The sequence below is a fragment of the Aspergillus eucalypticola genome (genome assembly GCF_003184535.1).
Source record: "Aspergillus eucalypticola CBS 122712 chromosome Unknown BO83scaffold_17, whole genome shotgun sequence".
Classification (NCBI taxonomy): Eukaryota; Fungi; Ascomycota; class Eurotiomycetes; order Eurotiales; family Aspergillaceae; genus Aspergillus; species Aspergillus eucalypticola.
The window spans coordinates 290,228-314,301 of record NW_020290291.1 but is presented as its reverse complement, the minus strand read 5'-3'; the positions used below and the strand labels follow the sequence as shown (position 1 = coordinate 314,301).

The window sequence follows — 24,074 nt, the reverse complement described above, 5'->3', positions numbered from 1 at the left end:
TACGGGGGGTCGAAAATATTTGTGGAAACTGGTAGGGAGCTCTGGAATCACTAAATAATTAGCGAAGCTGATTCTCATGATTGTTCAGGGGCAGACGAGGATAGCAAGACATGTCAGAAGCATGCCACTGACTAACCAGCGGGTAGCCCTCAGACGAAAGCGAATAACGTCTTCCTCCCATCTGGTATAAGCTAATCTAAGTGACTCCTGAAACGCCCTGCAGTCGATAATAGACCTGGGTACAAGCATATTGAGTAAGATATTTTCCTGTTCGAGCCACGTGGGCGACGGAGGAAGGAACTCGCCGCTGATGGTAGTCTCGATCACTTAGTAACAGGAAATTACTAAAAGCTTTACATAAATGAAGGATAGGATGCATGGGTATAGGTTACCTGTCCAGCAATTTGGGGAGCATTCTGATATTGGTGTGGGCAGAGGTAGGAGGATAGCGATGGCGTGCAGCAAACAACGCAGATCGGAGCGACTCTTCTAGTATGAAGACAAAACTCTGCTCCATTCTTCACGGTATTCCTAGACACACTTCCAACTACTATAGTTCTACTAGCATATCGATGAGGACTACTTCAGCATTAATGGATACCTCTTACATCTACTCTCTAGAAACAGGCAGCGTAGAAAATGGAAGTTCACAAACCAGCAAAGCTCCTCTCTACTAGATATCACTCCGTCCTGTTTGTACAACAACAGCCCAAGGGTCATTCCTCCAGTATATACGCTTATATACTCCTCTAAAATGAAGACAGAGTACCCATCATTTCCGTCTCGATGCCGCCTTGGCTATAACTATCCCCAGTATCATCATACACACAAACATAACCACAAATACCATGGCTACTATCCGACAGCAGTCTGCATGGGCTTGTCGTCTCTCTCGCCGATTTATGATCCGCTCGCACACTTCGCAGTGTGAGTGCTCTTGAGGGGTAGCGCCCGGAATCAAGGATGTGGTAGGCCCGTCGCCATGATCAAGTTCGTGGAATGATGGGAGTTGGATTTCGGGGTCATCGATGGCTTGAGTGAGAGTTGAGTACTGTGTGTTCGTGACTTGTTAGTATACTGTACTTCATCACTGAGTATCAGTAAAAAGGCATAAGGGAAGCTTACGGTGTGATTGTGGCGGCTAGTCGGTTCCGTTTCTTCATATGGAGGAGTTGGTTCGGTTGGTGGTGGAAGGCCCATAATGAGGTGATTTGTGTTTTCTGGTAAAGTAAGAGGCTTTGCTTCTTCTCTTTGCTTTCTGGGTTATTGATCAGCTTAATGAGACGTTATGGGAGTATTATCTACAATTCTGGGGAATGGTGCTGCCTGGGACAGCCTTATGTGTAACTAACTGGGTGAGTGGGAAGGAAGGATTCGGGGCGCAGTGCATGTGCCATGCACAGCCACAGGGTCATAGTGCTGACTGTATGTGTGAGCCTCTATAACGAGTTCTATGCTAGTGGTCATAGGCTACTTTTTTAAGGTCATGGCACTTCAGTGTACGGTCTGCTACATTGGACGGCTGCTTGATAACTGACTGGCACTAATTGTCGGTATGCCATAGTCCACAGCTAGCAGTGTCGCCTTCGAATGAGAAGATACGTACCAATTGGATGTTGATGAGTAAAAATAGTTCATAGTGTATCGTATGGACACTAAGTATACTAGCATAGCCAAACCTAAGACAAGCATCAGAATAAGAAGCAAAAGGTGCTGTGTATTCGATTTCTTGTGGGATTGGCATGAGTAGTATAAAATCATCAGGCATCAATATCTGGTGCCTTAAAGCCTCAGGCCAGTAGCAGCGGCTCATCTGAGCACGTGCCTTCCAGCCCGCATCTGCCGAATGGCGATATGAGATCAACAAACGATAAGGCTCTTATCGCGAATGTCTGAATGTTATCAATATGGTTTTTGCCCCCGCCACCCCACTTTCCTTGGAGAATAAATTACTAGAGTTAAGTGGCATTCGAATAGCTAAGAAGCTCGGAAAACTCTCATAGACAAACCAACAGACTGTCTGAAGACCGAACCTTCACCGGTATTCTATTCATGTGCAATGGCTGAACATCCCGCGTGATCGTGCAGTAAACCCTACGAAGGGAAATCTGACCCCAAACCCAATCTTAGCTCCGGTGAACCGCGAACCCACATCAAGAACATTACCTAAATAAAATTCTCTTTCTCCCCGCGTTCCCCTCGCTCAATCTGGCCATTCCCCCAGACCAGATACTACCACTACTACCCCGGTCATAGTCCATCTCCCCTTAGATCAATCCCAGTCTTACAGCTACGTCATCACCAACACCATGCCCGACAAAGACGCCGGAACGCCCCGTGTTTTCCTCTACCGCCATGGTACCTCTATCCCCACTATCCAACAATATCATGAAACCCCACTAAGAATCCCACAGGAGAGACCGAATGGTCCAAAAGCGGCCGCTACACCGGCATCAGCGAAATTCAGCTAACCGACGACGGAGTGAAGCAAGTGACCGCTTCCGGCAAGATCCTCGTAGGAGCTGGTAAGCTTATTGACACAGCTAAACTGGCTCGTGTGTATGTGTCTCCGCGCCAAAGGGCAAAGCATACCTTTGACTTGGCCTTCGGAGAGACCGAGAAGCAGGGTCTGAAGGAAGCCGGCAAGGTGGAGGAGACGGAAAGGCTGGCAGAGTGGGGTTATGGCTTGTATGAGGGGATGTTGACCAAGGAGATTCGCGCGCTGAGGAAGGAGCATGGCCTCGATGGTGATAGGGCGTGGGATATCTGGAGGGATGGATGTGAGGAGGGAGAGTAAGTCATTCCTATAAACATGTTAGATCCGGTTCTTTTCTGTTGGAGAGGCTAACAGCTCAGATCACCTGCGGATGTTACGGCCCGAATTGATAGCCTGATCGAAGAGATCAGAGCTCTTCATCGGGGAAACATGCACGGAGAGGCGCCCTCCGATGTTGTCCTCATTGCGCATGGCCATACGCTCCGGGCGTTTACCAAGCGCTGGTTGGGCTATCCGATGGAGTTTCCGTTGTCCATGATGCTGGAACCTGGTGCTGTGGGAGTTCTTAGGTATGTTCTTTCCTGTTTTATATGAATGGATCGCTAATGGTGTCTGTAGCTACCAGCACCACAGCATTGACGAGCCTGCTTTCTTGGTTGGATATGGATTTCCCTTGGAGAAATGATGCACTTGGAGACATCTGTTTCATATGGAAAGGTCGTATAGATGAATACATACCGGATTTACTAGACAATCTAGATTATTACACCACCAACCTAACGGCTCCGTCATCACAATTCAAGGTATTCGAGGAAAGAGCTACAGACACTCCTCCTTCAGCTTCATAATGTTCCTGCTTCCTTCCCTACAATGCTCTTTCCTGTGCAATCTTTTCAGTCTCCTATATCTTCTCTTCTCGTCCCCTTGAGATCCTCTCTTCTTCTTTTTCCCTCCTCATACCACTACTGATTCAGAGTCCTTGCGGTTTCTGCTGTTCTCTTATTGTCTTGGTTTACCTGTCCCCCCCCACCTCCGATATGGATCCTTGTTCCTCTGCTCGTCGAGGACACCAGATGGCCCGTCTGCGTGTACCTCAGTCCTCCCCCTCCTCTTCCTCCTCTCTCCCCCCCAGCGGTCAGAAGGATCCAGCACGTCCTTCTGTTCGTTCCGCTCCGTCTGTGCCCACCATGGTGAGCACGTCCTCTCGTTCTGGGGTGCCTGCCCCCACTGCCCCCAAGTACTTGCGTACAAGCAAGCACTTGTCCACTCCCTCCCCTGTGGCTCCTTGGACCACGTCCTCTCATTCTTCCATTCCCACCCCTGTCCCTCGTTCCCCTGTGGCTAAGGCCACGTCCGTTCCCTCTCCCCGTCCCCTTTCCGCGGGTGCGTTGTTCCTGAAAAGGTTCGACGAGAAACACCCAACTTCCACTCGTTCTATCCCCGTCCCTGTCGCTCGTTCCCCTGTGGCTCCTCGGACCACGTCCTCTCCTTCCGCCCCCCAAAAGACTAGTGCCAACGGCCATAGCGCCACTTCCCCTCGTTCTTCTCCTTCTGTGGCTCCTCGGACCACGTCCTCTCGTTCTTCTATTCCCCTCCCTTCCTCTCGTTCTCCTGTGGCTCCTCGGACCACGTCCTCTCCCTCTTCCTCTTCCCTTTCCGCGGGTGCGTCGTTCCTGAAAAGGTTCGACGAGAAACACCCAACCCACACTCGTTCTTCCATCCCCGCCCCTGCCTCTCGTTCTTCTGTGGCTCCCAAGGCCACGTCCACTCGTTCATCTATCCCACCCTTCCTCTCGTTCCCCTGTGGCTCCTCGGACCACGTCCTCTCCTTCTGTGGCTCAGGCCACGTCCATTCCCTCTCCCCGTCCCCTTTCAGCGGGTGCGTCGTTCCTGAAAAGGTTCGACGAAAAGCACCCATCCACTCGTTCCCCCGTGGATCTTCGGACCACGTCCATTCCTTCTCCTGTGGCTCCTCGGACCACGTCCACTCCTTCTGGTAATAGTCGTCCGTCTCGCCTGCAGGCGTTGCGGGAGGCGTATTACCGATCCCGCGAGGCCAGGGCTCGATCCGATGCAGCCCTTGCGTCCACCGAGGATGGAGCAGCTTCGGCTGCGAAGTCCGCGGCTCGCAAGGGTAAGTCGGTGAAGAGTGTCCAGTTTAGCGAGGTCACCACAGTCATTACCGTTAGTCGGTGGATTATCAAAGCGCGCGATATCCACCGTTGCTGTTGGTACTAGTCTTTTTCCCCTTTCTTTTATCCTTGTTGCAGGCTTTTCCTTGAACACTTTCGTTTTCCTGTATATTTTATTTTTGTATATTTATCCATTGCCCCCGACTTGGCTGTGCTGGAGCCAGGTCGGGGCCCTTTACTGCTAATGGCCAGGTCACAGGTCCGAGCGAGAGACGACATTGAACGCCATCCACGAATGATCGAGCCGGCGACAGATTCACCAACATCGATTCGTACCGGCTAACCCTCGGATGCTCACGAGCCGCCGGCATTTCCGACCCCGCTGCGACACTAGTTTCCGGTACCCCGGGTGTCTGAGCAGAGGCATCTCCGAGAATGACAGAGGCAATCGACCTGATAGCGTTCAAGGTTGGCGGCGGATCTGGGCTTTGTGTGGGCAGCAAAGCTTGGTGAAGTTGCCATCCACGCTTACCGGGTATCGATCTGGCCGGCGGTTCAAAGGATGCCCGAGCGACGACATACACGGTCAGTATGTCAGCAGCTAGCCAGCGGGCAAGGGGTGTCGGTAGGGCCACGGTATCCCGGGGGCGCGACAGAGGCGATCGATGGAATTGGGTCGGAAACGGTTCGCGGGGGTTGTTCGTCGGGGGATCCGGGGGGCGGTGGTTGGGGGGGTTTCCTTTGTCTTTCCTTTCTCTTTGGCGATTGGCATTGGGCGTTCATTTTTCATTGCATGTGTTGAGAATCTGTTGTATATAATGCTTGCTTGCTCCTTGCTTCTCTTTGCATGTGTCGAGACTCTATTGTACATAAAGCTGCTTTGCTTCATGGCGTTTATTTCCTTGCATGTGTCGAGATTCTGGTGTATATAGTGCTTGCTTGCTGGCTTGCCTGCTCGCTAGCTTGCTTGCTTCTTGCTTTTCTTTGCATGTGCTGAGACTCTATTGTATATAAAGCTGCGTTGCTTTCCCTTTCATTCGCCTGTGTTGAGATATCTCTTGTACATAGAGCTGCGTTGCTTGTCGTTTGTTCTTTGCATGTGTTGAGTCTCTGCTGTAAGTAAAGCTGCATTGCTTTCTGGCGTTCATTCTCCTTGCATGTGTGGAGTCTCTGTTGTAACTAGAGCTGCGTTGGCTGGCGTTCGTTTCTTTGCATGTTTCGAGACTCTTTTGTATATAGAGTCGCATTGCTTTCTGGCGTTCATTTCTTTGCATGTGTTGAGATACCTCTTGTACGTAGAGCTGCTTTTCTTGCAGGCGTTTATTTCCTTGCATGTGTCGAGATTCTGTTGTATATAGTGCTTGCTTGCTTCTTGCCTTTTCGTTGCATGTGTTGAGTCTCTGTTGTAAGTAGAGCTGCGTTGCTTGGCGCTCGGTTCTTTGCGTGTCTCGAGACTGTATTGTATCTAGAGCTGCGTTGTGGGCGTTTTGTTTTCCTATTTCCGGGTCGGGTGGGTGGGCATCTTTGTTTTTTTTCTTATGTTATGCTGGCGTTTTTTCCTTGCCTATGTCGAGTGTCTGCTGTAGTTAGAGCTGCGTTGTGGGCGTTCTGTTCTCCTTTTTCCGGGTCGGGTGGGCGGGCATCTTTGTTTTCTTATTTTTTTTCTCTTGCGTTTTGCAGGCGTTCTGTTCATTGCTTTTAGGGTTGGGTGGGCGGGCATCTTTGTATCTTCCTATGTTTTTCTTGCATTCTCCTCGCTCCTTTTAGGGCTGGGTGGGTGGGCAAATTTGTATTTCCTATACTCTGGTGTTTTCGTCTTGCATTCTCCTCGCCTCTTCAGGGTTGGGTGGGTGGGCATCAATGTATTTCCATTTTTCCCCCCTTCTTCTTCTCAGGCTACTTTGTCTCTTCTTGCGTTTCTAGGGCTCACTGGACGGGCATCTTTGTTTCTCCGTTACCTTTGGGTTCCGGCTTTTTGTGCTTAGCTAGTTGGGGCTGCGATCATAAAATGATACCCTGTTCCCCGCAAACCTCTATCAGCGCGCTCGTAATTCATTGATCTAGTGAGATATGAATTGTTGGTCTTCGGAGGTCTCGGCAACATTCTTTACAGTGGCCCTCTTAGATATTCATTCCCTCAAATAAAAGAGGGTGCGGAACGAATGCCACCAAAGACCACTTACATGACTGCACGGGCCTACAAGCTGTCATGTTCCGCTGGCGTGTGGGTTAAAAGAAGGTTATCGATAAGAGATACCCGTGACTTCATTGTCCACTGCCGCTGTGAACCGGCGATGCGATGCGAGACAAAGAGCACCGTTGGGAAGGAAATGAACAGCCTGATATTTAGATATTCGGCTAATGGACGTAGGGGTCATGTAGTATTGCTGTCGAATTGGAAGTGAGAGGAGTAAGGAGGGAAAAGGACAAAAGAAAGATAAAAGAGTGAGGGAGAGGAACGAGTTGTATGGATGTAGAGGAAAGAAAAAGTAATGACAAGAGTGGGATTCGAACCCACGCCCCTTTCGAGACTAGGAATGTTCTGAAGAACATGGAATGATCAGGTGACCTGACCCTAGCGCCTTAGACCGCTCGGCCATCTTGCCCAATTGTTGAAGGGGGCAGCAACTTTACGATACATAATCCAAGAGTATGCCATAACATTAACAATTAAGATGCGACCGAGCAACTCTGCTGTGCAGTGGGAGGTCCACAGCCCATGCAGTGGGGTATTATGCGAACAGGTCTACTAGTCTATTGCTTACTTTTTTCCAGGCAATACTTTGTACACGATGTATTATTTCTTTTTATGCCGTTCTTATGTTTCCTTCTAGTAGATCTCTAACTCCGACGATCGTTTGTTCTATGTAGGACCTTCCATTGTTGTCGCTGCGGTGTGGTTGGGCATCTTGCCGTCGGCTGGAAATTAAACATGGCACGGGGAATCTAGTATTGCTGGGCCACCGTAGCTCTGTCTCTTTGGTAGTGCCTTTGTAGTGTTTGTATACACTTGTAGTACTTTCTTTCTCGATGCAGGTGCTTAATCAGAGCATTCCAGGTGGCGTCTATCCTGTTGGTGAGTGGATTTGCTATACACTGTTGGCGGAGCCTTCGGGGACCACATAGCTTGGCTTTTATGCTGATGCAATGTAAATCCTGCAGATTCTACTCCTGTTTTAAATCGAGCATGCCTTTTGCATACTATCGGCCAGGTTACCCATGCTTTCAACGGATCAAGTGAAGGGTGGGTGATGCTGGTTTAGAATCGAAGGACCGTTGCCCGTAGTAGTATTGTGACAGCGTGTCACATGACAACGAATCGATTGAATTGAAGCTTATAAGTGATGCGCGTGCTCAGAATTCTAGTCTTTTACTGGTTAGTCTAGTGGTTAGCAACACCGGACGATTCACATCTGAAGCGCACCAGAATTGGATCGTGACAAGTATATGGGTATATATACCAAGCCAAAGGTCAATCAGCCACTTGTCCCAACACCAGCACCAACAAAGTAAACGCACATAAAATAACATATTAAAACATGTGTATCAAAGCAGAACATTTATAGGTGCTTCTACATGCAAGAATTTAGGTTCACAGTCCAAATCATGACTACCCAGCCTTCATCGCCAACCGCGTGAAGTGCTTTTTCACAGATATAACTGCTAGATCATATAACACTTATTAGTGACTGATTTTCATCAACCGGCAAGATGGCCGAGCGGTCTAAGGCGCTAGGGTCAGGTCACCTGATCATTCCATGTTCTTCAGAACATTCCTAGTCTCGAAAGGGGCGTGGGTTCGAATCCCACTCTTGTCATATCTTTTTGCACCTTTTGATAACACTACCAAATACAGTCTTAGCTGTACAATGCTAGCTAGCAGGGAGTATATCGTCTGTTTACAAGGCAGGTCAAGTGCACACCTTCATTTTTGTCAATACGTAACTACTACAAGTGTGATGTGATCAGCAGTGCTGTCCTTCCCTGTACAGAAAGCACTGTCGAGACAGCAATGCCCACATTGTAGAACGGACTAGAGAAGCTTTCTCACCACCGCCGAAGGATTACACCCCCACATCTTCTCTTTACCTTGCTAGTCATACACTCATTATTCTATTTGAGAGCATACTCAGCGTTTACGAGCATTCGTTCACAGTAAGAAGCCGGTCAAGCAGGCTAGTGCCAAAATGAACAATGGTCATAAATCGGTTCACATTAGCACATCAACCATCTCATACTAGTCGGTTGGTTTCCTGCAACCAACTGAAACTAACGGCACGCACTTTCTTCAGGCCCCTATAGCTCAAACCTAAATCCGACAAGCGACCCTCTCGAAGAAACACCCCCAACACTATGCGCGGCCCAAGAATTCGTCAACAACCTGCAGGTACTTCTCGCGGTCGTCGAACTGCGGGCAGTGCGAACCCTCCGACAAGGTGATCCACTTCACCTTATCAATACCCCAGAAGAGCGGTTCCACGGCGCTGCCCTGCGCTTCATCATATTTACCATTGATCACCAGTGTGGGAACCTGGATCCGATGAATGCGGTCCAGTGCACTCCAATCTTTAAGAGACCCTTCGACCCAGAATTCGGAGGGACCGAGCCTGCTGCCGTTAGCACGTGGCATTATGAAAACCACAGTGTATAATGGTAGACGGATAAAGAATTCGGGAAATTGTGCAACATACATGCTGGCAGCGACGGTAGAATCCTTCTCCGTGGTCCAGACGAGACTTTGCATAAGCTCTTCGGGCCATGGCTGCGTCCGGCAACAGAATCGGGATAAGAATTCCACCGTTGCATTTTCATATTCCTTCGAATCGAGCCGCCCTTCTGCTTCACATTTCTGCAGTGTGTCTTGAATCTCTTGAGGTAGGGTAGCGCGGAGTCGGTTGACCGATTCAAGCCACAGTGCGACCGAGGCCGGAGAGTTTGATAGGATCAGACGGCGCAGTCCAGCCGGCTGACGAGCGGCGAAATCCATCCCCATCATCCCGCCCCAGGAATGACCCAGCAGATCAAATTGGCCAGCAATACCCAGATGCTGAAGCAGGTTTTCCAACTCTGCGATGAATAGGTCGACCGTCCAAAACCCCTGATCGCCGCGTTTCTCCGGATAGTGGGAGGACAATCCATTTCCGATCTGGTCATACAGAATCACGGCACGATCGGAAGCCAGTGCAGCCAGGGGCAGCATGTAGTTGTGGCAAAAGCCCGGGCCGCCATGCAGGACTACTAATGGTGTGCCTGCCTTGATGTCGCCATAGACTCGGTACCACGTTTGGGCAGGCTGGGGAAGACTATCATAATGAAACGGAGCTGTTCCCTCCTGAACAGTACTTGCCACCATACTGGGAAGATCGACGCGAAATGGTTGTCAAGACAGTAATAGTACGGAGTAGTGATAACGTGCAAAGAGGGAGGAGGGGGGTGAAGGTTCAGACAAAACAGCCTGTCTTGAGTTTGACACCACCACACCCGAGAGATTCCCCGAGGTTAGCCCATGGCCCGGCCTCTCCAGCTTGTGAGACAACCCCACCAGCACTATATCACTGTCCTATTGAACTTGCGTCAATTAGACAAGGCCCGGGCAAAAGTCCGGGGTCTTTGAATGTCCATCAGTCAGCAAACAGTCTTCGAAGCATGTGTGGGATAAGTCGGCGGCTTGATTGAGCCTCCAATTTCAGGGGTCTCTCCTGAACTGTGTGCCTCACTCCCTAGCAATTTGGCCCCTATATCAAAGTGCGGCACGCAAGGGAGAAAACACTGCGTCATGTAAGCCATGAGACGGCGCCGGTTGGTGGGCTGACTACTGCGGCCCTAGCGGATTTAGACGCCTCCACCCCGATCCTTCATCGGGGTTAAGATCGCCGGGCTGAGATTGCTAATAATCCAACAAGATTCAAATAAAAAAAGATCGAACGAATCCTTCAGGTCGCCTTGCTACTACGATGCGTTGTTCCCTTTTATGAGCCTGGCTGCTCTCTCTGGTCCCAGACTCGAGGGGATGCAGGCCAGCAACAGATGTGGCAGTCATGGTTGCGGTCACTGACGCCAATCGGTCCCCTATCATAGGGATCCTAGCCTTGCTTTTCGCCGTAATCTCGACATTGTCCGGGGCTGCACGGCTGGGCATCAAATATGCCATCACTAGAAAACTCACGGTAGATGATCACCTGATCTCTGTGTCAATGGTGAGTGTCAACACTTCCGTTGGCGTTTCAAGCCCTAACTCCAACGCAGGCCTTCAGTGTGCTACAGACAATATGTATTACCATTGCCGCGCGTAATGGCTATGGAGAGGCAGAAAGTGCTTCCTCACAGGAGCGAATTGATATAGCTCTGAAGGTACACTATCCAAATTCTCCTGCTAAATTTGTCGCTGACGTAGTGCAGTCTGTCTATGCCGCAGAAATGCTATACGTGGCAAGCTTGACTTTCTCCAAATTGAGCGCCCTGGCATTTATGACATTTCTCATGCAGCGCACCCGCAAGGCTGAATGGGTACTCATTGCATTGATCAGCGCCTGGGCCGTGGCGGCGGAATTCGCCGTAGCTTTCCAATGCAATCTTCCGCAGCCGTGGAGATGGAATCAGAAGAGGTGTTTCAATCGAGTGAGATACTATGCACTCACCATATCCGAAGAACGCATACTAACTTCATGGTCAGGATGCATGGTGGATGGTTTTCGGGGCGTTCAACATCCTAAGTGAAGTCGCCCTGATTCTAGTACCTAGTATGCTCATACTCCGGATTCAAATGGCGGTTCCTAGGAAAATAGTTGCCATCGCCTGCTTTCTCACTCGCTTCTTGTATGCTAGCTGGTGACAACCCGTTCGACGTTCGTGGATAGTAACTGATGCTTATATAATGACAGGGTCATCGTTGCGATCATTCTTGAGCTTGTATATCGCCATCAAAACAATCACGCCTTAGACCCCTTGCTGGCAATTTGGAAGGCTGCCGTCTGCGTCCAGCTAGTACAGTGTCTGTCAATTGTCATGGCCTGCGCTCCGCACCTGAAGCCGTTCATGGACGGATTACAGTCCACTGGGCTCCGATTATACTACCTTCCAGGCGAGACGTCTGAGCGCGGAGAGTACACTCGCGTGAGCAAAGCGAAGGCTGCTGCACACGAGCTTAGCGGGCACGTTGGGGTAGCCAACAGCACCGCTGTCTCCGCAGGGAGGGAACAGCAGGATTGGGACGATACTATGAGCCACTCCAGCCAGGATCATATCATTCGAGAGACTAGAACCTGGGTCGTAGAAGAGCAGTATAACCCGGATGCTGCGACAAACCAACCGATAGACAGTGAGTCCAATGGCAGTCATGGACTACACGAATCAATTAGCCATTAGGGATCGTCTTACGCGGTACTATCTACAAGCATTACGACTGGTCGAAGTATTCCACATCCAGATTCAAATTATCCCGGAAAGAAGCAGCGGGTTGGACGATCTCCAGCCGTTCGCTGAGAGCACCTGGCACTTTTTAAGGTTTTCAAGTTGCCTCAGCTTTCCCGGACTGTGGAGCTATAATTTTTTGTTTGCTTGTCTAACATCTCTAGTTTCGGACCGGAGGCTGGCCCGTAATCCGACGGCACGAAGCCTAGCATCCCGGAAGTGGAAGCTTAACTCTCCCTAGTAAGGCACCGGACAGGGTGGACCCGCCACTAAAGACATGCAACCCGCCCAGGGATCCAGCAGGATTGCGCGGTGTTTGATCCTGTTAGGCCATGTTAGTGGTCCTAACAATGCTAACTATCGGGTGGCGCTCTGCAGCTTGACATTCTACCGCCCCTCGTCAAGTTTCTCCGGTTAATAAAATGGGTTTCCTTCTATGGAGTTTAGACACATTGACCAGTGTCCGTCATGGAAAAATTCAAACGAGCCCTGTCAATTCGGTTGCGGTCTTTTGTCTCCTCTCCCCCTTTTTTCCTTTTTCTCCGTCCTGCATATGCAGCTAAGCCAATTTTACACCGGATAAGGCAGGGATCAGAAGACGGGAGGGGTTAACCGAAGGAACAAGCTTTGTTTTCGGATTCCTACACATTCTGCTCTTGCTTCTACCTCCCGCAGTTGAAGGGGTGGACTTCGGGCATTTGCACACATAAGTCAACGCCACAATGGGGCCGCCGATTGAGTTGCGCGACCGGAATCTGGATTTTAAGGCCGCCAACACCAGTCAGTCTCAAATCAATGATGAGCAGGGACTGGGCCGCGTGGGCAAGAAACAGATCTTGAAGGTGCGTGATAACCTTAGGATTGTGTTTCCGCAGTGGCTTACCAGTGCTTACAGCGTCGGTTTGGTTTCTTGTCCATATTAGGTTTCAGTTGTACGGTTCTGGCATCCTGGGAGGGCATTTTGTCGTGCGTATTTCCCGGTTGACGGAAAGATGGTGCCTCGTGTCTTTATTAACTGATGCTTAGGACCTTTACTGTACCGTTTGAGGAGTATGTAACGACTCTACATGAAGAGACACCTTAACCTAACGATGTCAACAGTGGAGGTCCTGCTGGAACGGTCTATAGTTTCCTGGTCGTCTGGCTGGGTACCTTTTCGACGTTTCTCACGCTGTCTGAGCTGGTTTCGATGTAAGTTTCCTGGCCTGTTATATGGCCATAATCTTATCTAAACTCATCTGAAGGGCCCCTACTTCCGGAGGACAGTACCACTGGGTGTCGATGATGTCCCCGCGATGGTGCCAGAAGTATCTCAGCTTTCTCACAGGTTGGTGTATTTACCCAGGTTTCTTCGCTGCTTACCGTACTAATATAGCTACTTTAGGATGGCTAATTGTCATTGGTTGGCTGGGAGCCTTTGCATCAACCTGCTACCTAAGTGCTTCTCAAATTCTGGGCTTGGTGGTCCTGAACCATTCGTCCTATACCCCTGAGCCCTGGCAAACAATGCTTCTGTTCTGGGCCATTGTGGCTTTTGCTGTGTTCGTCAATGTTATTACAAGCACCTTGTTGCCCAAGTTCGAAGGTCTTGTCCTGATCTTGCATGTGTTTGGGTTCTTCGGAATCATCATCCCGTTGGTTTACCTGGGAGATCACAACTCTGCTTCTGAGGTCTTTGGGCAGTTTGCCAATGATGGCGGTTTCCAAACCCAGGGATTAGCTTTCATGGTCGGTATGATTGGTAACATGTTTGCTTTTACCGGTGTGGATGCGGCCGTTCACGTAAGTTTTCATCACCGTCAGCCTGAAATCTCCTCTACCTGACTGACATACAACTGGGCAGATGAGCGAAGAAATCTACGATGCAGAGCGCGTTGTTCCGCAGTCCATCCTCACGTCGGTCCTGATCAACGGGGCTCTGGGCTTTGGAATGATTCTGTCCACATTGTTTACTATGACGGACGCTACAGCCGCATTGGCCTCACCCACAGGATACCCTTACATGCAAATCTTCTGCTCAGCCACCAAATCGCTCGGAGGATGTACCGTCATGTCAGCCATCGTCCCCATCCTAGTCACCGCCACCGCTGTAGGCTCATTGGCATCATCTTCTCGCATGGCATGGTCCTTCGCCCGAGACCGTGGTCTCCCCGGATGGCAAGTGCTCAGCAGGGTACGTCTCCCATTCCCATACTCATAGAACAGAGCACTAATCCAACCCCAGGTCAACGCCCAAGCCGTGCCCCAATGGTCCATCCTCGTCGTAACAAGCGCAGCCGTCCTGCTGGCACTGATCATCCTCGGCTCAGCAGCGGTCCTTAACGACGTTGTCTCTCTCTGCGTCAGCGCCCTCTACTCTTCCTACCTGATTTCAGCCTTCCTTCTGATGTGGCAGCGCCTCACGGGCGGTATTCGCGAACCATCCGATGCACCCACAGACACAGTTGTTAATACGGCAGGCGCGCCTCTTGCTTGGGGCCCCTTCAGGATGCGTGGCATATTGGGTGTTTCAGTGAATGCTTTTACCATTGCTTACCTGATCGTGGGCGTGTTCTTCAGCTTCTGGCCGGATGAGATGAATCCGACGGCTAGTACGATGAATTGGGCCGTTGTTGGTACCGTGGGTACGAGTCTGATTAGTACGGTGTATTATGTTATTTGGGCTAGGAAGGAGTATACGGGACCGGTGGTGGAGATTAATCGGGATTGAGATGACATGAGTTATGATAGATGGAGATATAAAAGTTGCTACAATCTGTACACAAAACGGCTCTCGAGTCCTTTTATCAGTCCCTGCTTACATTGCCGACTTATTTACGCCGTGTCAACTTGGGAGAGTAGAACATGAAACGCAGATTAAATCTGACCCCCGCCCCATCATTGGGCACTCACATCCGTCTGACTCAATGGGAACCAGTAACTACCTCTACTTCGTCTCCTTAATGAGCGCCGCAATATTTTCCCTCTTCTCAAAAGCATCTGTAAACCTAACAAGCGACTCGGGAAGATTTGCCTTGCCAACGAATAAAAGTAAGCCCTCTTTATACCCTCGAAGAAATAATGCAAAGGAAGGAAGAATACACATACCACAATAGTCCCCGTCCTCCGATCATTATCCATAATCTGATAGATAGCAAAATCGGCATACGTGACTCTATCCCCTAGAAGATACGGACCCTCCGTCTCGGCATAGTACTTCCCCACAACATCGTAGTACTTGGCTGTGGACTCGTTCTTGTATTTCTCAGAGGGTTGCATGAAATTAGAAACCCATTCACTCTATATTACGGTGAGTACTAGCAATAGAAGATGGAAGAGGGAGGGGCTACTTACTCTCCAATCAATATAAACATCAGCTACCGCATCAACGATATACTTCTCCCAGCTCGTTTCGCCATCGTAGCGGCCAAGGTCGCGGGATAGGTAGCGGAGGGTGGGGATATGCTAGACTCGTATTAGACTATTCATACGATGATAACAAACACATTGAACAGAAGACAATGCGCACCTGCGTCAGAATCTTCCCCTTATACTCAAGCGCAGGGACCAGCCCAGTTCGAGTGATACCCTGCTCCTGCAGCTTCTTGCTAACCTGCGGCCAGTTTTCATCATACGCGTAGCGGACTTCGCTGAACTCGATGCCGGCGTCTTTGAGGAAGAGTCTGTTCCCATATATCATATTCTGTGGTTAGGTGGATATTGATGGTATGAGATGCGGGGTCGGGTGTGGAGATGGATGTTAGCTGACCTGACGACTTCACCGCGACCTAGACGGCCGATGTCGAGGTAGTGGTAGACTGTTTGGGAGGATTGGGTGGACATGGTGACTTATGGTTTGAATGGGTTTGTTGGAATTGGGGTATTCGAAGTCCAAGTTAGAGAATGGCGATATGGTGTGGATTGAGTACGATTATGAAGTTGTCGATCGAGGGGAAGGAGTGCTTACAAATGAGGGCAAACCCCCGCAGGGAAAGGACCTCTCGGGAACCCACTATATCGCCGACTTACTTGGTGTTGAAAGCTTGGCTCGGTCAGGTTGGTCAATTAGAAGATCTTGAATCTGATCCTTATCTAGTGTTAGGATGGATATACTAGGGTAGTAGAGATTGGATAGTATCGTATTGGCGGGTTTGATCCGACTATTATAGAATACGAGGTGGACTGGTTCGAATTCAAACTATATACGAGTCTCTAGTATATTTCCTACGTCTTCTCCAGGATAATGCCGATACTTGCTTTGGAAAGCACTTTCCCCTCTCCCATCGTTACAGAAACACGAAGTTGACCCGGCAATTTCTTTAACTGACATCATTCCTTACCACTGATGACGTTATTAGTTGAGATAGGGCCCTCAAGGAAGAGGTGTTGAAATGCAATTTGAGGGTCTTGAGAGCTTTAATTCGATGATAGATTATGAGTTTCGGATCGTCTGTCTAATGAGTTGGTTTGACCACCATAAAACAGTAGTATTTTGTCACCTCGTCCATAACCTCTGCAACTGTCCCAGATTCTCTGGTGGGGTGATCACCAGCGGGCACTCGCAAGGTTACGAGGAATGGGGCCCGAAAAAAATAGACAATTGAAAAAGGAGAATAGCTGATCCGATGAGAATCCAACAATTTGATGTTTTCACATGATAATTGATGTATGGTCGCTGACACCAATAGGTAAGGGGAGAAAATAGCTTTCATGTAGCTAGAAGATTTGCTGCTTGGCAAAATCGAAAATCAAAAAAAGAAAGCCCAACGCGGGGCTCGAACCCGCAGCCTTGAGATTAAGAGTCTCACGCTCTACCGATTGAGCTAGCCGGGCTAGTTCGGTGAAAGGCGTTCACTATATATGTTATATAAGGCTTCTTAAAGAACTCTGTCATATGCCTGCCTCATTGTACATCGTTCTCACCAGTCATCAACCTCTCGGTATCTACTACTTCCCAAAAACCAGCTTTCTATGTGAAACTATAATGTAGTGTTATACACTTGAATGCACACGGTATGCTACCAGCGAAGGCTTCATCGTTCAGATAACCGTGGTTGTGATCATTGTGTTGGAAGATAGTTCTAGGTACTAGTATATATTTCGGCTATCGCCCACCAACACACCAGGACGGTAAAGCCACTGCCCCTTTGAACCTACCAACGGGGCCAACATTGAAGTTTAGTGGTAGCTAGTAAATCTCAGCTGTGAACTCTCGCACCCACCATGTTGCATTCTCACCAACTACTGGTACATACGTGCCAAGGACCAGTTGTTCAAGCTAGTAGCCCACACAAAATGCCTGGCTGCAGACGTCGCAGCAAACCCGCATTTCATCGAGAACATAATACAGCTTGTAACGAGCGACCATCGCAGTCTACATCATCTCTCTGCTTCCATGACCTCAACTTTCTGCCATCTACGTTGGCTCTGCCCGGAGGCCTTGAGGAGTTCCCAGTAGAGAACAAGTACTGTTACAGCGTTCTATCATTCTTGCAGCACCATTCTCCCCTTCTCCCTCGGCGCAATCAGCCATGCTAGCTACCTCTGGCCACCCATATCCAAATTTTCTCACAACACTCAGTTAATTCCAACAACACTACCCGCCAACCTGCAATATACAGGGAAACCGCAGCGCGTATCCCCCACCTGATTATTCCGCGGGGAAGTTGCAGCATGCCCGTGCACACCGACATTCCTCGGGGTGGCCAAACAGCATAGAAGAAGCGTGCAGCAATGTCTCGCTTGTTTACTGAACAATTGTTTACGGGTACACCCTAAGTTCCCCTTCCTATGCGTCCCTCGTACCTGGCCCTGCAGAAGACACCAACTGCTAACCGCCAATAGATCTGCCAGATCCTTCAACACCCTTGTCCTATCTTTATGCGCCCGAATCGTGTCGTCATGAGTGACGGGGAGGGAAAGACTGGGACAATGAATCGTTACTACGCGAACGCGACTAATGAGGCTATCATCACCTGCCTGCAGTCCCTCACATGACGAGTCTTTGCGATGGCCTTTCGGTGGAAGATAAAATGAGAAGGAAACTATCGGTGGACATAGATTCTGGGAACAGAGGCGAGATTAGGATGGAGCGAGAAGGACGATCAGATAGAATAGAGAATCTGGCGTTAAGCCGACCGATTGAAGTTCTCAACCGCAGTGATGCCCACAACCGATGCTGAATGGTGCATACTGGCGGATGCTATCTCACATACCCCCCCCTCCACCCAACTCTTCCCTCCCTAGTCATACAATAACCCATCCGCCACATCTGATTCATCCCCAAATCCCCGCCGCTATCGAATATAGAACATGCCCCTCCCTCAGGAGAACCATCCAAAAAGAAGGTGCTACCACGGGTATATATAAACCCACGATCATACCTCCTTTTGCACTCTTCTCCCTCGCAGCTCCACCTCGTCAATCTAAACGAACACCGCCAAGAAACCCCATCCGATATATTGGCCTCCAGTACGCCATGAAATTATAGATTGACGCTTAAATGCTTAACCATGGTCAAGAAAAATGAACTCCACTGTGATAGCAATGGTTTGCCTAAAGTGGGTCTAGGGAAAAAAAAATAAGTTGGGAAAAAGGAGATGCGACTCCTCTGGGAGTCGAACCTAGGCGGGCGAACCCACAGGCTAATCAGCTAGTACGGAGATGTAGTAGCATGCCTGCCTTAACCACTCGGCCAAAGTGTCTAGTTGTGAACCGTAATGTAGAGTTGCTTTGATACTTGAGGGACATTTGTTATTACGTGGAAATGTCTGAGTTAATGTGTGCCTTTTGAAAAATTAATATCATTATGTTCAAGTTGATTGTAATAAGAAGATAAATATATACTGGATAAAGATAATATTGTCCAATTGTCAAGTACAGACTCGATCAACAAGAGCAAAAACAGAAACAGAAAACAAAATAGCAGATGAGAAAAAGAACACGCAGAAGCGATCTAATGACCCCACACAACAGCGGGCTCTCTAATTCAATCCATCTACAACATAATCATAGCGATTCCGCTAGCAACAGCAACGGCCACGTAAGCAGCGAGCTGGAAGTAACCGACGTGGACAGCCTTGGCACCACCGGAAACGCTGGAGCTGGAAGTAGACGAGGCAGTCGAACCGCTCGATCCAGCAGTGGCAGTAGCGTCAGAAGTAACGACACCCGTGCCAGCGGTACCAGCCTCGGACATGTAAGTCTTGCAAGAGCCGGTGGCGGAGGTAGCAGACTTGGTGGTAGCGGAGCCACCCCAGCTGCAAGCAGAGGCGGCGTTACCGGCGGACTTCTGCTTCTCGTAGTACTCGTTCAGGACGAAGACGAGCTGCTGCTTGCTGTTGCACATGCTGTAGGAGCCGTACTTGCCGGTGGTGCCGTTGCCGGTGATACCGCTGCAGGACGTCATACCGCAAACCTCGCCCATCAGGTCACCGATGTCGTCGGAGTCGAGGGAGTCCTTGACGGTGCAGGTGGCGGCGTCGACCATGCACTCACAGAGATCAGCGTCGGGAGTCGGGGGAAGGGGAGAGGCCTTGGCCCTCCAGGAGGAGTCCTCGGTAGGGCAGCTGCGGAGGGCAGTGTTGGTGGGGGTGTAGGAGGCCTTGTTGGTGCTGCTGGGGGTGGCGCTGGCGATTTCCTTGGAGTAGTAGCTGAAGTCGGTCATGGTGCTGACGCTGGTGCTGTCGATGACGGAGACCAGACCTGTAGATTGTTAGATTGAAAATGTGAAAGTAGCGAAGAAAGGAGAGGACGTACCATAGTCGTTGGTGTCCTGGAAGTACTCGTAGACGATACCGCCAGACCAGACCTGGGACATGGTGTCGCCATAGAGGGCCGCAACTTCAGTGAAGGTACGAGGAGTCACACTGTTGCAACCGTACTCGGAGAAGAAGACAGGAACGGAGTAGTTGGCGAATTCCTCAGTACGGGCTTTGTATCCGGATTCTGCGTAGGTCGAGTCACCACACCAGGAGTAGATGTTGTAACCGAAGAAGTCAATGCCGACGGACTCCGACTGGCAGTTAATGTAGTCGGCCAGGTCATTACGGATGGAAGAAACGTCAGCGGTAGCGTATCCCACACCAATAGTACGGTATCCTTTGTCGCTGATGTAGGTCTTCATATCACGGATGGCAGCCTTGACGTAAGGCATGGCGTCAGTGGTTCCAACACTGTTGGCGATTTCATTACCAGCAAAGAAACCGAGAGTGTTGTTGTAACCGGCCATTGCGTCGATGACGCTGGTGTAGCGGTTGTAGAGGGTGAGCTGCCAGGCAGGGTCACTGCGGTCGATGGCAACGCTAGTGTTGGAAAGATCAGCAATAACGTAGATGCCTGCATCAGCGAGAAGCTGCATGCACTCATCGTGGTCGGCCGTAGGGTCAATTTCGTAGGTACGAATGACATTGGTGCGGAGCTCCTTCATGTAGGGGATGTCACGCTCGCAGGTGGTCTTGGAACTCAAGGGGTCGGCAGTGGTGCTCTCTGTTTTGGAGTATTAGTTTTGAACGTTATTTCAGGAGGTTGGCTACCGACTCTGATACGCCACACCGCGAAGGAAGCTGGAAACATGTTAGAATTTGATCGTACTGTGGAAGTACTTCGGATGAATACTTACAATTGAGTGTCATTGCTGGAGTAGAAGAACTTGGAACCCTAGAGGGAATGAGCATTGAAAATACTATAAGAGAAGGACATAAGACAGGATCTTACCTTGATTTCGATGGGGTCGACGGCGAGCGCCGAGCTGGCGAAAAGGGCTGCACCAGCAGCCAGATGGGAAAGTCTCATGGCGATATGCTTTGCAAAATCAGATAATTGGCGAATACAAACGAGAGTAGTGGTATATAAACAAAACTGCAAAACGAAAGAAAGACTAATGGGCAGCAAAAGTTGAGCTTGGGTCTACCAATGCCTGACTATTAACGAGAGTGGGAGTTTGGTACAACTTCATCACCCTCCGCGACCAAGAGGGCTTTTGTAGAAATGCTGCCGCACCTGTGGAGTCCTGGATCCAATCTCCCACGGCCAAGAAAACCGTCTATGCTTTCATCCCCTTGATTCCACGAATAGGTGGTGACGCGTCAGAGGTCCGCGAATACTCCACGCAGCCATCGCCAGTATAGATAGGAGTCATTGCTGTATCCCCACCCAGTCTGGTCCGAACATATAAGTCAAGCCTTTTCGCCACGACGCAGACTCTCCTTTGAGACGAGACTTCCAACTTTCCATTTCAATGTGTTGACTCCGTACCGGGGCTCCCGAGCTCTGTATTCGTGGAAGCGAAGCCTGAATGGGATAGGGCTTCTTGGTATAGGAGAACATCACGTAAGTGCATGCGTATGAGTACGGCACTAGCCGAGAACCTTAGGTGGTCAATCCAATCAATAAACGGTCGTCTAGATATTTGGCTGCCTACCGACCCACTTCGGGAGATGGGCAAGCGTCAAATCCTGCCATGGTTGTTCGGTTTCGCTCCCGAAGACCAAATCCAATACCTCGCAAAAAGAAGTCTATCTTATCGTTGCTCACTTCGCCCCCATCCACGACGGATCCTTGACTGAATTCAAGCTCAAAGTGGAGGAAATCAGGGCACACTGTCAGTTGAGAAAGAATACTATTTCTGGATGAAGACTTGGAATTGCAAGGAGACTGAATGGGTTCGAAATGGAACGTGCACTCGGCCCGGTGGACTCAGCCATTATTGTCGCCGCCAACCAATGCGGAAACCACCTCCGAATCAAACTTTCTCCCGAAGTCTGAATTAGCAGTCTTCCACGATCGTTCGATATGGCGAACTTAGCGAGTCATGCCTGCGCCTCCTTCGTGTCGAATTGGCCGCTTGCCTGTGAGACTTGATCGTCCTGTATTCATGCCATCTACATCATGTTTTCGTAGGTGAGAAAAGTTAATCGACTTTTCGAGGCTCGCCTAATGCTCTGCCAGGATTGCAGTGGGTTATCCCAGATTCACGTTCTGCAGAGCCATATCATGGAATAGACATCATCCGAGATCCACCAGATTTGACCCGCCGATCCTTCACTTCTTTTTCTCGGTCCGCTTCCAGATATATTTCACGTGAATTATTATCATCCTTACTAAGCGGCTGCTGAGATCATCATTTTCGGCACGTGGCTTTCACAAGTCATCACATGATTTATACACACCCTAATCCCATTTGGGCAAGGCATCGATCAGCTCGAAATCGAATGTCGATGAAAGATGGCCCCCAACGAGCTGTGCCAACATGGTTTAGTATCACCCAGCTGACCGGGCTGTGAATGAGACAGGAGTTCCCAATTATACCTGTTCGCACCATTTGGCCCCATTGACTGCTGTTTTACATTGGCTGCATGAGCTCCTGTTCAAGCTCTTGTAACCTATCGTAAGCCAGGCCTTGGAATCTATCTGATCCTTAATATGTCCCAGGAACTAAAACCGGGCTTGGCTGGCTCGCTGTTGGTTGATGCAAGGCTGTCTCAGGAATTTGCAGAGAGCTGCCCGTCATGCAGTGTACCTACATAAAACCGCCCTTTGCCCTGGGTGATTTGCATCTTACTCGTGTGTCCCTATTATTGCCATCCTAATCCTGTGCTGCGCACAGTGTCATTCCTTCACACCTCAATTACTCTTTTACTTTGACGAGACATATCATTTTTTTCTGTGTCGTCAATTACATTCCTTATTTTTACCAGCTCAATCCGTCTTGACAGCAATATGGTCTCAATCTCAAAGCTCGTCACTGCTGCCCTGGTGGCAGCCTCAGCCGCAGCCTCCTCCAGCAAGCGTGGTGCAGCCTACAATGATGCGTCGCTTGTCCGTACCCTAGCGAAAAGCAAGTCTGGAAGTATGTCGTGGTCATACAATTGGGACATGAAGAAGAACGGGAACATGCCATCGGGCGTTGAATTCGTGCCAATGCTCTGGGGCACTGACTCGGTGGATGACTGGGATTCTGCGGTAAAGACTGCATTGAAGGATGGCAGCAAACATATCTTGGGTTTCAACGAACCGGACAACGCATCGCAGGCCAACATTGGTGCCTCTAAGGCTGCTACCTTGTACAAGAAGTATATCACCCCGTACGGAGATCGCGTCAAGCTCGTCAGTCCGGCCATCACTTCCTCCACTCAGTCCGGCGAGGGCCTCAGCTGGTTCAAGACCTTCATGAGCGATTGCAAGAGCTGCAACATCTCCGCTATGGCTGTCCACTGGTACGGTGGGTCATTTGCTCAGCTCGAGTCGTACATGAAGGAGGCTATCGAGGCTGCCTCGAAGTATGATATTGACGAGGTCTGGCTTACTGAATTTGCCCTTGACACCGACACCAACGGCATCACCAACGAGTCCACGGCTGAGACCTTCCTTGAGAAATCGATCGAGTGGATGGACTCCCACCCCAAGGTGGGCCGTTACGCTTACTTCTATACCGCAAACAATTTTTTGCTTACCAGTGGATCGGTCAACGCCCTGGGCAAGGTTTACGTTTCGTCCTCTTCGTCCTCTTCTTCTAGCTCTGAGACCTCGTCGACTAAATCTTCGACCAAGACTTCAACCAAGACCTCGACGAAAACTTCTACGAAGACATCGACCAAGGCTTCCACAAAGACCTCATCAAAGACGAAGACCACAGAAACTTCCAAGTCCACCAGTACCAAATCTGCCCACACGACTAAGACTGCAGAGTCAACCAAGACGGTCAAGACCACCAAATTTGTCACGTCCACCAAGACTGCAACCCACACCAAGACAGCTTCTATTACACCGCAGGCTGCGTGGAGCTCGGTACCCACAAAGTCGGCTTACGGATGGTAGGCTGCTGCTTGCCTGTCACACGTATAGATATCTCGTTGGATTTGGGACGTCATGCTCCACGTTCTGGTTGTATTTGGCTTCCTTCCGCTTCACTTATGTATTCTTTCGCTGCTTAGCGCAGATATTGGCTGTTAATAAGAGATATTCCTCCATGCTATTATGTTCACTCTATTATTAAGCTGTGGATGACACTCCTGGTACTCTCATTATAGATCAAGAAGCACACATGATAAAATCGC

General features: G+C 49.7%; 9 protein-coding genes, 3 non-coding genes and 1 pseudogene across 13 annotated transcripts; 6 read left to right on the top strand and 7 right to left on the bottom strand.

Annotated features, from left to right (window-relative positions):
- Positions 1-666: 666 nt before the first annotated feature.
- Positions 667-1,252, bottom strand: BO83DRAFT_379602 (uncharacterized protein). The gene is made up of 2 exons (XM_025531549.1): positions 1,126-1,252; positions 667-1,051 (listed from the first exon to the last, which is right to left on the bottom strand). Exons 1-2 carry the CDS (start codon positions 1,198-1,200, stop codon positions 773-775), a joined length of 354 nt encoding a protein of 117 aa, XP_025386676.1. The 5' UTR covers positions 1,201-1,252; the 3' UTR covers positions 667-772.
- Positions 1,253-2,198: 946 nt separating this feature from the next.
- BO83DRAFT_340684 (histidine phosphatase family protein) lies at positions 2,199-3,238 on the top strand. Its single transcript, XM_025528595.1, has 4 exons — positions 2,199-2,358; positions 2,415-2,793; positions 2,857-3,066; positions 3,116-3,238. Exons 1-4 carry the CDS (start codon positions 2,310-2,312, stop codon positions 3,180-3,182), a joined length of 705 nt encoding a protein of 234 aa, XP_025386675.1. The 5' UTR covers positions 2,199-2,309; the 3' UTR covers positions 3,183-3,238.
- Positions 3,239-3,684: 446 nt separating this feature from the next.
- Positions 3,685-4,794, top strand: BO83DRAFT_409235 (uncharacterized protein; the record flags this gene model as incomplete). Its single annotated transcript, XM_025534117.1, has 2 exons — positions 3,685-4,178; positions 4,255-4,794. The coding sequence occupies 2 exons, from the start codon at positions 3,685-3,687 to the stop codon at positions 4,733-4,735; spliced, it is 975 nt and encodes a 324-aa protein (XP_025386674.1). The 3' UTR covers positions 4,736-4,794.
- Positions 4,795-7,122: 2,328 nt separating this feature from the next.
- BO83DRAFT_t178 lies at positions 7,123-7,235 on the bottom strand. Its single transcript has one exon. It is a non-coding gene; the product is annotated as a tRNA-Leu (tRNA).
- Positions 7,236-8,334: 1,099 nt separating this feature from the next.
- BO83DRAFT_t181 lies at positions 8,335-8,447 on the top strand. Its single transcript has one exon. It is a non-coding gene; the product is annotated as a tRNA-Leu (tRNA).
- Positions 8,448-8,618: 171 nt separating this feature from the next.
- Positions 8,619-10,375, bottom strand: BO83DRAFT_438524 (proline-specific peptidase). The gene is made up of 2 exons (XM_025536093.1): positions 9,321-10,375; positions 8,619-9,236 (listed from the first exon to the last, which is right to left on the bottom strand). The coding sequence occupies exons 1-2, from the start codon at positions 9,980-9,982 to the stop codon at positions 8,981-8,983; spliced, it is 918 nt and encodes a 305-aa protein (XP_025386673.1). The 5' UTR covers positions 9,983-10,375; the 3' UTR covers positions 8,619-8,980.
- BO83DRAFT_447846 (uncharacterized protein) lies at positions 10,259-11,994 on the top strand (the record flags this gene model as incomplete). Its single annotated transcript, XM_025536661.1, has 4 exons — positions 10,259-10,826; positions 10,876-11,247; positions 11,303-11,445; positions 11,511-11,994. Exons 1-4 carry the CDS (start codon positions 10,668-10,670, stop codon positions 11,992-11,994), a joined length of 1,158 nt encoding a protein of 385 aa, XP_025386672.1. The 5' UTR covers positions 10,259-10,667.
- A 384-nt stretch (positions 11,995-12,378) lies between these two features.
- Positions 12,379-14,799, top strand: BO83DRAFT_62823 (GABA transporter). Its single transcript, XM_025537488.1, has 8 exons — positions 12,379-12,881; positions 12,935-13,005; positions 13,066-13,089; positions 13,141-13,230; positions 13,284-13,366; positions 13,424-13,821; positions 13,883-14,212; positions 14,264-14,799. The coding sequence occupies exons 1-8, from the start codon at positions 12,762-12,764 to the stop codon at positions 14,747-14,749; spliced, it is 1,602 nt and encodes a 533-aa protein (XP_025386671.1). The 5' UTR covers positions 12,379-12,761; the 3' UTR covers positions 14,750-14,799.
- Positions 14,778-15,970, bottom strand: BO83DRAFT_418287 (glutathione S-transferase). Its single transcript, XM_025534809.1, has 5 exons — positions 15,788-15,970; positions 15,548-15,701; positions 15,373-15,483; positions 15,127-15,318; positions 14,778-15,052 (listed from the first exon to the last, which is right to left on the bottom strand). Exons 1-5 carry the CDS (start codon positions 15,859-15,861, stop codon positions 14,966-14,968), a joined length of 618 nt encoding a protein of 205 aa, XP_025386670.1. The 5' UTR covers positions 15,862-15,970; the 3' UTR covers positions 14,778-14,965.
- An 808-nt stretch (positions 15,971-16,778) lies between these two features.
- BO83DRAFT_t177 lies at positions 16,779-16,851 on the bottom strand. The gene has a single exon. It is a non-coding gene; the product is annotated as a tRNA-Lys (tRNA).
- A 1,769-nt stretch (positions 16,852-18,620) lies between these two features.
- BO83DRAFT_t176 lies at positions 18,621-18,722 on the bottom strand (annotated as a pseudogene). Its single transcript has one exon. The product of its transcript is annotated as a tRNA-OTHER (tRNA).
- Positions 18,723-19,015: 293 nt separating this feature from the next.
- On the bottom strand, positions 19,016-20,811 carry BO83DRAFT_316272 (glycoside hydrolase family 72 protein; the record flags this gene model as incomplete). Its single annotated transcript, XM_025527652.1, has 5 exons — positions 19,016-19,722; positions 19,777-20,505; positions 20,557-20,582; positions 20,639-20,676; positions 20,734-20,811. 5 exons carry the CDS (start codon positions 20,809-20,811, stop codon positions 19,016-19,018), a joined length of 1,578 nt encoding a protein of 525 aa, XP_025386669.1.
- A 1,475-nt stretch (positions 20,812-22,286) lies between these two features.
- Positions 22,287-23,933, top strand: BO83DRAFT_340672 (glycoside hydrolase family protein). The gene has a single exon (XM_025528594.1). It carries the CDS (start codon positions 22,738-22,740, stop codon positions 23,833-23,835), a length of 1,098 nt encoding a protein of 365 aa, XP_025386668.1. The 5' UTR covers positions 22,287-22,737; the 3' UTR covers positions 23,836-23,933.
- The last annotated feature ends 141 nt before the right edge of the window (positions 23,934-24,074 follow it).

Coding starts and splice junctions, on each gene's coding strand:
- BO83DRAFT_379602 (XM_025531549.1), bottom strand. CDS start 1,200: ATGGGCCTTCCACCACCAACCGAACCAACTCCTCCATATGAAGAAACG. Junction 1,052..1,125: donor CTAGCCGCCACAATCACACC/GTAAGCTTCCCT, acceptor ACGAACACACAG/TACTCAACTCTCACTCAAGC.
- BO83DRAFT_340684 (XM_025528595.1), top strand. CDS start 2,310: ATGCCCGACAAAGACGCCGGAACGCCCCGTGTTTTCCTCTACCGCCAT. Junction 2,359..2,414: donor TGTTTTCCTCTACCGCCATG/GTACCTCTATCC, acceptor AGAATCCCACAG/GAGAGACCGAATGGTCCAAA. Junction 3,067..3,115: donor GGTGCTGTGGGAGTTCTTAG/GTATGTTCTTTC, acceptor TGGTGTCTGTAG/CTACCAGCACCACAGCATTG.
- BO83DRAFT_438524 (XM_025536093.1), bottom strand. CDS start 9,982: ATGGTGGCAAGTACTGTTCAGGAGGGAACAGCTCCGTTTCATTATGAT. Junction 9,237..9,320: donor TCTACCGTCGCTGCCAGCAT/GTATGTTGCACA, acceptor TAACGGCAGCAG/GCTCGGTCCCTCCGAATTCT.
- BO83DRAFT_62823 (XM_025537488.1), top strand. CDS start 12,762: ATGGGGCCGCCGATTGAGTTGCGCGACCGGAATCTGGATTTTAAGGCC. Junction 13,006..13,065: donor TCCTGGGAGGGCATTTTGTC/GTGCGTATTTCC, acceptor ACTGATGCTTAG/GACCTTTACTGTACCGTTTG. Junction 13,367..13,423: donor GTATCTCAGCTTTCTCACAG/GTTGGTGTATTT, acceptor TAGCTACTTTAG/GATGGCTAATTGTCATTGGT.
- BO83DRAFT_418287 (XM_025534809.1), bottom strand. CDS start 15,861: ATGTCCACCCAATCCTCCCAAACAGTCTACCACTACCTCGACATCGGC. Junction 15,702..15,787: donor GGTCGCGGTGAAGTCGTCAG/GTCAGCTAACAT, acceptor ATATGGGAACAG/ACTCTTCCTCAAAGACGCCG. Junction 15,484..15,547: donor AGGGGAAGATTCTGACGCAG/GTGCGCATTGTC, acceptor ATACGAGTCTAG/CATATCCCCACCCTCCGCTA.
- BO83DRAFT_340672 (XM_025528594.1), top strand. CDS start 22,738: ATGGTCTCAATCTCAAAGCTCGTCACTGCTGCCCTGGTGGCAGCCTCA.